General features: G+C 35.3%; 1 protein-coding gene across 1 annotated transcript in view; it reads right to left on the bottom strand.

Moving 5' to 3' along the window:
• Positions 1-1,909: 1,909 nt before the first annotated feature.
• Positions 1,910-12,434, bottom strand: part of ADAMTS19 (ADAM metallopeptidase with thrombospondin type 1 motif 19) — a 128,330-nt gene continuing 117,805 nt past the window's right edge. The window contains exons 21-22 of the mRNA XM_066339562.1: positions 5,013-5,190; positions 1,910-3,079 (exon numbers count right to left, since the gene is read on the bottom strand). Coding sequence (XP_066195659.1) covers positions 2,928-3,079; positions 5,013-5,190 — 330 coding nt within the window. The 3' untranslated portion in view covers positions 1,910-2,927. The remainder of the gene's footprint in view (positions 3,080-5,012; positions 5,191-12,434) is intronic.

A 12,434-nucleotide genomic window follows, 5' to 3' on the forward strand; every position in this document is an offset into this window, starting at 1 on the left:
CCTAGCACAATCTCTGTGTACCATTTAAATCCTACTTAATCCAACTAAATAGGGTCTAAGTGGTATTTAATTAGCAGAGAGGCCTACTCTAGCCCTTAGAACTAAGAGTGAATTTCACCTCTATATGCCAGCTTAAATTGACTGATTTGACACTCATTTGTTGAAATGTTATATATTCATCAGGCTAAAAGGAAAACATACTAATGCAGAGGGAGTGTCCTCAAAGAAGAAAGAACAAATAAAAAAAATAATAAAAAAAAAAAAAAAAAAAGAAAGAAAGGGTTAACTCTGGCCTCTCTATGCCTGCATAAGGCTATGGCTTGCTTGAACACAGCAGGAAAGGACTGCCTGCTGCCACCCAGGTCTATGGAAAACTCTGCAGGGCTGGCACATGCCTGCCTTGTCCACAGGATGCTGTGGTTCAAGCCATTGCCTGGGCACATTTTCAGAACATTCTTATAATCTTCTGACCGAAGGGGTATTTCAGTCTGTATTGCTCCTCTGAATGAAGAATATACTAATGAAATGGTAAAGTAAAATGAACTTGCTTTCAAGTTCAGAGATATATTTGCTATTTAGTCACAAAACTGCTTCAAAATGTTTCACACACATTTAACTAATAGCTTTGTACTACACATGCTAAAGGAATCAGAACCGGACTTAGCACTGTAACAACCTAATTTGACTCATTACATTTTAAAAAAATGTTATTTTAAACCACAACATTCCATTCCTGCCTCCCAATGAAAAGTACTTCCTTTGTGTCTTCTTATAGAAGTGATGGAGGATGATTTCAGCAGCAGTCACTGATTTGTTTTTTACAGACACAGGTGGAGTTAAAACACACTTTTCAGATTTTGTGATTAAGATGACATTCTTGTTAATGAAATACTCAAGAACAGCAGAGCACAAAAATTTAGATCTGTGAGGATATCACTGGCTGATAATAAATTTTCCTCTGGTGCCTAGTCTGGAGGCATCTTTTCTTTTGCTTGATTTTCAATTGTGATTCAAGTGAGTGCAGGAGTATAACCAAGATCTAGTGCTAAGTATGAAGAAAATTCAAAATAATGTTGCTTCTTTTTCCTGCCAACTACAATAATTCTATTAGACTTTCACATGTGCATCTGTTAATGCATCTGCATTAAGGAGGTATGCCCCAGAGCAATCAATTTTCTGTGCATTGAAATTTATTTAAAATCATACACTAGCTCCTCATTAAAGCTGCAGTTTTCAAATGTAGAGCAGTAAGATGCCAAACCAAAGATTTCAATTATACAGCTATTTGAAACACAGATGTTGATTTCAATGGGAGTTAAGACTTCATCTAAGTATTCTTCCTGGAGACAATCACAATCCTGACTGTGGAAACTGTGTGGATACCTGCATTACATCTATACACTAGACTCTTTGCAGAGGAAGAACAACAGTCATTTGTTACAATGAAGCTGCATTCCCTTTTTGCTTTGAGTAGAAAATATGCCTTTCTGGCTTATTTCTCCAGCTGTCTTGCCTTCAGGTTTTGCTCTCCTACATCTTTTTAGAACATACTTAAAGGCTTGCATCACAAAATGGGGGCAGAAGACCTACCACTGTCCACTTGCCAAGTTCAGCGGTTACAGGACCCACCTGACATAAATACCTGCCTCTCCACAGAATGTTACTTTGTTATTCTCAACTTTCCATATGCATCAAGACTCAGAGAGTGACATGTCTGTCTGCAGCTGCAGAGTGGTGCCTAAATCAAGAGGCAGAAGGCACTCATACTATTACTGTACCTGCTGCAATGCAGGGCTCAATGGATTAATCTACCAGACACAGACACACACAAAAACGAAAAATTCACATAACAAAAGAAGCTTTACTTTTTATTGAAAATGTAAAAAATCATGTGAATCATGTACAATATTTTCTCATAAGGAAAATCTTAGCTGTTTCATAATGTTTCACAAAACCGTAAAACATATAATTTGTATAAAGATTTTTTCATTAGACAAAGATAAAACTAAAGTAGTATTACAAAGCTATTTTCTAAATCATCAGCAGAGAACTGAGAATGTTTAACAGATTAATTCATACAAGTGGCAGGAGAAAGGACTCTTCCATTTGTAAATCTGCAAAAGGACACACAAAGGCATAGAGGGGCATGGGTTTTTTGTTTCAAAACTTTAAAAATTAAGTGACATGTTAAAACACTACAGACGTGGACTCATAGGATGGTACAAGTTCTAGGACTGCATTTCTCTACACTACCTCAAACAGTGCAACAGTGATTCAGTGTAAATCTCTACAGTGTTTCATTGATTTAATACTTGTGTTCAAGTATGTGTCCATGAGAATGATCAAAATCTCTACTTAGCTATTTTAATTTTCTTGATTATAATATAAGTTACAGTAGAATATCCCCTTCAGTATGTTTCTAAATCAAATGAACTAATTTCACGATACATTCTGTAATTACCTGTTTAATAATGTTAGCTTGTTCACTTTGACATCTGTTGCAAAAAACACAAAATCATTCTGACTCCAAATGCCAAAAATATAATAAAATTAAAAAGGACTTTATTTCCATATAAAACAAAACTATTCAGCTAAATTAAAATAAATTCGAGATAACATGACTCTTTTTTTGCAACAGATGACCTTATTGAAAAATAAACATTTAAAATACTAGTTACTATTTTTTAAAAATTCTGATAAATGTATCCAAAAATGTTCATATAAAAATTAATTACGAAAATGTCAGACGATAAAACATGTTGGCTGTCTAACCAAAACCATTAAGGATGCCTGGCAGGCAAAAATAAATTAATTTGATTAAATTATATGTAATCTGATAATATTTGGTCTGAAAAAGCCTGTGTGGGTGTGTGTGTTTATAAATAATAAGATTGCAAAGAGCTGAGAGTCAGCCAGCCTGACAGAGGTCAACTCTTTTGTTGCATTTTTTGCGCATAAAAGTCCCTGCACGTCTCACAGCATCGCTGATACCACCTCATGTCTTGACAGAGGTTCTTCTCTCTTATCACTCTGCAGTACACAGGCCACTGGTCTCCTAGGCACTTGAATGTTAAAGCAGCTGTGAAACAACAACAGCAAAATCAAATATACATTACTGCTGCCTTTACTAGTGAAGCATCATGTAGCAAAAGAGACAAGGACATACAAAGTGTATCTGGGGAAGATAAAGGGTTATAAATATAGACATTTAACAAAAGAACTCGTCCTCCTGTTGTCAATATATTCAACACAAAATTTTTTTAAGGCCAGCTTTATTTACAAATTGGATTAAATTGCATTAAACTTAATTAGTTTAATGCCATGCAGCTGTCTTCTCATGAGTGAGTGGAGCTCATCTTTCTGCCTTGTTTCACTTATGAAAACCTCTTAGCTTATGGAAGGACCATAATACTGGAGTGGGAATTATTCACATTTAGTTATTCATATCAAGAATAACCAAATACTTGTGTATGTAGTATGTACTGTGGAATTAAAATAGGAACCCAGTGAAATACAGGGCACAAGAACAAGATATTGTCCAAAACCCATCACAAACACTGAAAAAAGAAGTCAATCTCAGATTTGAGTTAACCTCCAATGCTAAACAAAGGAAGAGAAATTTTTAAAAGAGCTGGTGGCACAATTCCTATCAGCTTTCATTTGCTTCATCCCCCAAATCCAAAGATCTCTACTGTATGATATAAATGGAACCAGAGGTCAAAGTTATCAATATATCGAAGAGAAGCATTGCATTATATATTATGGAGATGTTAAAGTTTCTACTGGATTAGATTCTGACTCTATGCTGGATGACATTGACTTGTAAATTACTAATAACATGCTACCTAATCCATGCCATGAGGACAATATAGCCTGATTTTTATTTTTTTTTTTTGCACTTCACATTAGGTCAAATTTTAATTGACATGCATTTTTTTTTGTATGATTCTTTCTGATTCACTTGACTCTGTGACACAAAACTGCTTATATAACCTCACCAGAGAAAACTCAATGATGGGGAGATGGCATCTTGCTTCTGAGAGACCAGCTGAACAAAGAAAGCTAAAGTACAAAGGGGAGGAACCTTCAAACAATGAAATAGCTAGGAGAGGGCCATAAACAACAGCAAATTGAAACAATGGCTACTGCACAGAAATGGTCAAAGGTTTAAAACCTCAAAGAGAAATACCCTTCTCTGTCTTAAAAGGAGTATTGCACACAGTCTGAAATGCCAGTCTTGTTTTCCATGTGGGAGCAATCTATTGGACAGGAAGGTTTATCTTAACAAGGGCTCTGGAAAATCAGCTGGAGAGGGTTTGCTGTCTTACAGCAAGCCTCTGAATATTCCTGTCATGCTCGAGATATAGATGAATGATTATAGGAACTATTGGCAATCATCATCAACAGCAACTAGAAAACAAGAACTACCAGAATTAGCAGTTCTGTAGTTATGCAATTTTTAATTGCATAAATAATTTCTTCAGGAAAAGAAGAGAGCCGAGTTCTGCCAGGTACAGCAAATCTCCATTCAAAGTAATTTTCCTTCACACAGCCTAATACATCAAGCACAGATGTAGATATTTGAACTGAAAACAAGTGGAAAGAGCTGTTTGTATTTAAAGAACAAATAAGGACCTCCTTGATCTCACAAATATCAAGAGAACTCAGTTTGCAGAACTTTTTAAACAGAAAATAAGATATTTTCCTACTTTAGAAGGGTTTGATAAAATTGACTGGGTGAGTATATACAAAAACATATATGTTTATAGTGTTTCTAATATATTTTCATATGGGTTGTTTTGTTCCCTTAATGCCATACAGTCTCATGATAAATTCTTTCCTTCAATAACAAAACCCTTCACCATTCTTAGTTACAATCTCTGATGTACATATTCAACACCTGAGGTGTTGCAATCTCTGCACACTCCTGAGCCTCAGCCTTTTGTTTCTAAACATCATTACTGTAGAAAGAGAAAGAACTGAAAAGAGATTTGTCATTTGTGACTGCTTACCTAACCTGGGTGATGTTATTGTGTTAACATTAATTTTCTCATTGCAGGGATGGAGATGACAGGGTCTGTAGGCTGCAGGCTTTTCAGAAGAAAAGCATTCATTGCCATGCCTTCCCGTGATCTTGTGCATGCACTGGATGACTCGAGACTGCATTCCTTTGCCACAGGTGATGGAGCACTGGAACACATGGAAGACACATTCATTGGAAAGGTATTTTTTGCCAGTAATTATGAAAGTGAAATGCCAGCCCACATGAAGTCAATGGCTGCTTCTTCAGATGCCAGCATTCCAAGATTTCTGAATTCTATTCCATTAGCTAAATGAAAATCCATTTAAAAAGTAAAAATTAACTTGCAGTACTAATTGATGCTCTCTATTGCAGTCCAAGTCCATTTTGTAGAGCTTGTGATGAAACTCAAATACAGCAGTGTGCCTGAAGGAAGGAAAGCATCAATATCTCCTGTATCAATATTCTAATCTACTCTTATCAGAGGTTAAAGTGATGGAAAAAAAATTCACAGATAATAGCAGAGAGCCATTAATTAACCACAGCAAAAATGCTCTTTCTGCTGAGCAGGGTGTATGCCTCCTGTCCTTGCATCACAACTTCATGTTTTTACATGTGTCACACAAATAAAACACACAGTGTAAGACCTGATGCCTGGTCTTTAAACTTGCCATCTTGTTGCCATAGAGAATGAGATAAGAAAATAAAACAAGGAGCACGGTAACAATGGTAACATTCTACTTCTATCACAGTAACATATTAGAGTGAAAACTTGGATGGTGGTGTACAGATGCATACAAAACCTATTCCAAACAAAATGAAACAAAACAAAACAAAATGAAACAAAACAAAGCAAAATGGAACAAAACAAAGCAACACAAGCTTTTGCCTTTTCTCACTTTTTGGGCACAAAATTTCATAGGACATGAATTACTTTTCTGTCCATTTGAAACATATACTATTGCTTTAACTACAAATCTATTAAAAATTACATACTTGAATTTTCTCCTAGCCTCTAATGAGACTCAAGTATCCAAAAATTTCACCAAGAACATTACAGAAATGTTCTACAGAAAACATCTTCAAATACTAATTAATTTCTTGTAATGAATAATATAAGAGCTCAGGCTGCAGACTTTGCCAAATAATCCTGAAAATGTTTTTCTAAATAATTTTTATTACATAAATGTTCTGAATATATTTCCTTCTGAGGTTTCAAGAGGCATGTGAAAAAAATCTGAAATGAGAAAGACAAGGAGAAAGTGCTATTGCAAAAAATGTTTCCCAGTCATCCTGTCTTGAGATGGAAATGGAGAAGAATAGTCTTCTGCAAAGGATGAATAAATTTTGACTATAGGAAACACTAAACATGCTTTTACTCTTTGGTTTGATTATCTCCGTGCATTTGAGGGACATTTTAGGTATTTATTTGGAAGAAAGATTACATGCGCTAAATGGGAAATAGAGGGCTTGTGCCCCAATATGTGCAGTAAGAGAAGTGTGACTCCTGTCTTTTGGACTCATAAAACTCCAAGAGAGGTACAGGAGACTAAGATACACACTTAGATGTTTTCACAAGGGACTGAACTTGTAACTACATGAAATCAAACACTGGAATTTTATGAAAACAGTAAGTGGAGTTGATTTTGCTCCTGTTCTCAGTGAGTCAGTATAGAACTGTATCTTGCTGCGTTATCAGATACAGCCTCCATGAGCCAAGGCATATAGAGATATTAAATTACACATACATAGTTGTCTCTTTGTACCTACCACTTGAACAAATTAACAGGAGGGAAATAATTTAGTACTGAAGCATTTTCAAAGTATGCTATCAACTTTAAATCTAGTATACTGCTGTAAAATTGCATGAGAAAAGCCTTTTAACAGAACTTGTTTTCTTGAATTCTCTGCCTTTTCTCTGTGCAGACAAAAATAATCTGAGTTCCTGTAACAACCAACATTATGCACATGGTCAACATGTAAAGCCATATATACCTACATGAATTTTATCCCCAATAGCTCATGAAACATAGATTTGGATTTTGCCAGAATTCTGACCACTCCTTAAATTCCTCTCATCATAGTTTCAGAGGTATCTATTTGTGGAATACTTTAATGAAATTAAGATTAAGACAACAGAATTGCAAAATCAAAAAAGGTGGGAAAAAAGGATAAAACTAAAACTACAACACAGAGAAAACAAATTTGAGAGTAAATGGAAAATTATGGCAATATGATGAAGCTAATACACTGAAGATGTCAAATAAGGAAAGATAATCTTTAGATATTATCATGGTGATCTTAATTTAGAGTAATACTGCATGCAGTATTACATTTTTCCCTTCAAAGATCTGCATGTTTGTCAACCAAGTCAGAGTAGGTATGAGCCTGTGGTATTCCTTTTGTCAGCTACAGAGAAGGAGGACACGGGCAGGTGGACTTGATACACAGTATCTCCAAAAATAATTTATCTCCACTTAGGTTATTCTAGAGTGAGTAAGTGCAATCCAGACATCTGGAATACTGGAGGGGAGAATGGGATTTGAAAAACACTATTAAGTTTTGCTAACAAAATGTGCTCCAGTGGTTTATCTGCTAATTGATAATGCCAAACCCTGTAGGCAGGTGCTTTTGTGGAGAGCACTGTGGCAGCAGTCACATTTTCTCTACATCAAATGAGGTGTTGCCTGAACGTTTGCTGTGACTGAGACTGGCTCAACAGACAGATCTCTCAGCTAATCAGTATTTAGGTGCAGAATTTCTACATTGAATCTGGCAAGATTATGTCATTAAAATCTTAATTACTGAATTAAGATCCTTTAAATAACTGAGCCTCCACTGGCCTTTGTGAGATATTTCAGAGTGTTGTGAAGCATTACAATGTAGTTTTTCATCCCCAAGATATAGAGATCTTGCAAACAATTAATTTTAGTCTTTCTTGACCTACTTATTAATATCATAACTTTAGAAACTGACATCAAAGGATGATTAAATGAAATTCTGAGTTCATATAGGAAATACGTGGCAAAGGAAGTAAAAAAATTTGTGCTCTATGTTCCTTTATTTTCACACAAATGTACTAAATTTTTAAGAGCACATTTATGCTTATTTTTAAAAAATGGGAACTTTCTAAGTCTTGTAAGATGTTTGGGGAACGCTGAGAAGAAGCAGGGCTACCTCAGTGATTAGTAATCCAAAACTTTTAAGCCCAACCTAGTCAGTATGCAAGTAAAGCAAGATTTTCCCAAATGCCTAGGGTTTTTAAATCAATGAGGGATTTGATAGGCATGCTGTGCTGTTCTATGTTCACACAGCAGCAGCAGCAGCAGCAGCAGTGGTGTCTGACTTCAAAATGCAGAATTCTACTGACTGGAAGTTCGAAAAAAAAAATCTTTTTACCACAAAAGCTCATATTACTTATTAGCAATATTAGCTCATATTCAAAGTAATATGAAAAAGTGTGACATAAGGAAAGCAACAGGCATTTAGCAGTGCACTTGCTAGCTACACAGACAAGCAGTGAGGTTTCTGTGTCCATGATATGGTCTTCAACATAAGTTTGTCCTGCAAAGACAACTGCTGCTATAACTGAGAGCAGACACTGAATAAAAGTAATTAGTATTTTTCTTCTTTATCCTGAAAGATTTTGCAGACTTGTTCTGTCTTCACTAGGAACACCTCAACTTCTGCAGATCAGCTAGATGTCCCTTCAGAGGAATAGCTCTGATCCTCATTTTAACACTTATTTTACTATATATGCATGTGCACATTCGAGCTGAAGCAGGCTCTTCCAAAACTGCCTCCCAAATTTGCCTCACCTCTGGATTTTTCTCACTACAAATATTCAGTCTAAGAGGAAAGTACCTTTTACTAGATGTGCAGCTGTCACATTTTAGGTGTGCTTGTGGTATGCAGTTGAAGCTGTATAGGTTCAGCATATTTCTGAATGTTTAAAACTCTAACATAAAGCTTTCAATTCCAAAGAAATAAAAAATATTTTCACTTTTACATGTGAATCAGTTAATTTAATCAGAAATTAATTTATCTGTCAAAACTGCTTGTCTTTTTTTTGTGCTTATATATATAAGATTTACAGGAAATTCCCACTCCCAAACAATATGTAACATTTGCATTAATTCAGCAGGTTAAACTCACAGCTTTTATTATTAGTGAAAATAGAATACATTTCTATAGTACTTCTTCCCACCTACTCTATCTCCTACATGTCAATGTTGCACATGCAATACTTTATTTTTGTGGAGGTTAATTGTATTTTACTCCTCACTATTCAGATGACCTACACTTTAGGGCCATGTAACTGATTAGCAAAAATTCCTGTAGGACAACTGTATTTGTAGGTTAAGACTAAATGTTCTAGTACACAGCCAGAGGGGATTTTTTATGTGGCTGTTAATCTGTGCATCTTGGACACAGTCCTAAAGGTACTGTAAAACCATTCAAGCAGCAAGACATGTAAAACATTCCTGTTAAAGATTACAAAAAATATCCTGTGTAAAGGTAGTTAACAGCTATTTTTTAAAATCTCTTTTTTCCTTTAAAAAAAGTTTACCACCCTGTTTGAATTTTGTCCTACTTTTGAACTCCTTTTAGACATAATTTCAAGGACAGAAAGCTAGGCGTTAAATATAACAAATCCTTACACTTGGCATGCACACCCGCTACCCAAGATTCCTTCTTTCTGTTCCCTGCCAAAGATATATATTCTGGAGAGAATACATACTCCCAAGGCCAGCAGCTGAGGAAGTTGCTGTAATGTGTTAGCTGCTTCCAGCTGGCCTTCATGAGAAGCAGGAATTCCTAAATTAAGGGAAAAATTGTCACTGGCAGACAGTAACGGTCAAAATGTATCTTTCTGCCAAGACAACAGGCAATCACTGAAGAGGCTGATACAATCCACCATGAAAAAGCCAATCTGTGACAGTATTAACAGAATTGACTTGGACAATTTATTTTTGAGAATAAGTGGACTGCTCGATAAAAGGTTTTACAAGTCTAAGCAGCATTCAAAGCAGAGGTTGACGTGCTCCTAAGGAAACTCAGTGATGAGTTTTACTGGAAATTATTAGCAGAGCATTCCTAATCATTTATGTATATGTTCATCAGTTCCAGCTTTCAAGCAGTTTCAACCTTTTCATGAAGTGAGTGTGAAACAAGAATAGCAACCAATCAGAGTTTAGCAGCAGGATTGATATTTGCTAACATCCTTGCAAATTTTTTTTCTGTTTTGTCTTCTTATGAACCTTGTGTTTGAAGGCAGGTAGTAGATAACATGGTGCATTTTTTTCAGCAAAGGCTTTTTACTGAGTTTGGCAATATTCTTAAAAATTACCTAAACCAAGCAAACCAAGCAAATAATCTGCAGTTTATTTAAATTCCTTTTTTTTTTTTTAACCAAAAAGCCTTTTTTTTAATAACCAAAAAGGCTTTTTTTTGGTTATAAAGGCATTTCTGAATGGTGTAGCAAAGAGGAACTGATGGATACAAGCAAAAGACAGAGTCTGAATTCTCACATGCATCATTTCCAGGAAGGTCTTTGTGCCTCTCTCATTTCTGACACACCCAGCACCTCAGTATGCCAAATTTAAAATTCAGAACTTGTGCTAAGTTTAGCTAAAAAAAAATATATCTGCTGTTGGTCTCTTCTAAGTTTAGCAGGTTTCAGTTATGCCTATTTATTCTGTTTTATATTCTTTCTTTTTTATTTCTGCCCCCTGTTCCTCCATTGTTTTTTTCTAGCTCTTCATTCTAAGTCATGAAAATATGAGATTCAAAGAGAGATAAGATTTTAAATTTAGACAGATATAGCCCCTGTTCCCTTGATAAACTCAAGATAGGAAACCCTTATCACCTCATCTCAAAAATTTGAACCTTTTTTCCTTTTCTTTTTCTTTTTTTTTTCCCCTGAATCCTTTTTAAGGCCCCATGCAGAACAATTTGGTTGTTTGGCAGAGACAGCCAAACTACCTTCAGTATCAAGACAAGAAGCAACTGGAAGTTTATGAGCTGATTACAAAAGAAATCTGTTTTTTCTAGGTCAGTATATATGCATCTATTCTTCAGAACATCATTGCCTATCTACTCTGAATTAACATGGGATTGACAGGCTTGAATCTGAATGGGCTCTCTGGACTCAGCTTGTAAGTGGAAAATTTTTTGTCTCCATGTGAAACCCAGTTTCCATTGCCCAATTTCTTTCTTGGATTAATTAATGAAACACAATCATCCACTTCACAGTTTAAAAACCAGGATTATTTCAATGACACTTGTTTGTTCTGCTAGAGACAAGCTGAAATCCAATTTCATAAGAAAACTGAGACTCCATTACCACCTGCCCTTTCTCTCTGATATCATGGAAGGAAGGTATCAGTGTTTTTCTCTCATCATTAATTACCTATATCAAAGCATGGACAAAATCCGTAATAACAAACCTAGAAAGCCAGTTTCCTCTACGTGCTCCAGATGTACATACACACCATTTTAAATTTTAAATTTATGCTTTCTATAGATCTATATTTATACAAAACACATTCAAGCTTTAAGGCAATTTAAGTAGATCTCCACCTCAAATAGTTACTTATTCTTATTTACGACTATAGACACACTGCTAAATAGTATTTGACATCATAGCACTCGTGGATTTTACAAATTTTAGCCATTTTTGTGCACCTCTGACTGGGCACTGCTGCAGAGATCTCCTGTTAGTGAAGAAATGGAAATAAATTTTAGCTGTGTATTTGTGGCTGTCCCAGATGCCTGCCTGTGCTGACTCACCCAGGGATATATTATTGCCAGTGCTTAGCAATAAACAAGACGTTATTACATTTCAAACTTTCATACCTGAGAAGTCACTGCATGGTATTTTGGCAGGAGATGACTGTCCATTTGTTATAACTACCACACATCCAAACAAGAATCTGGAAACAGTTAGATTTCATGACATAATTACCTTTATCTTTTGATAAAATTAGTTGAGTATGCTACTCTGGACTGATGAAAATGAATTCTTAAAATTAATTGGAAATATTAGCCTTTGAGTGTATAATTATATTAGTATACATGACAATGTTAGCCTGATACTCAGTAGAAAACCTTGCATGGAAAAGCACAGCTCAGCAGCACAACCAAGTAATTAAAGGATTATGGTATTTCCAATGAAAAGACAAGGTACAGAACCCACCAAGGACAAAAAGGAAATTTCAAAGGAGGGAAAATGAAACCTCCAAGAAAATCCTTTTATTAAAAAATTTCTATTTTATCTATTTACTTTTCAGAAATCAAAGAAAAATATGTCAAAAAGCTGTTCTGCACAACAGAGAATTAAGCACTGGCCTTTAAATATTATCACACTAGGTAGCACTTTCAAGTGTTTCCAGTAGGTTGAATAAATAAAAGA

This window comes from Sylvia atricapilla, chromosome Z (genome assembly GCF_009819655.1).
Source record: "Sylvia atricapilla isolate bSylAtr1 chromosome Z, bSylAtr1.pri, whole genome shotgun sequence".
NCBI lineage: Eukaryota > Metazoa > Chordata > Aves > Passeriformes > Sylviidae > Sylvia > Sylvia atricapilla.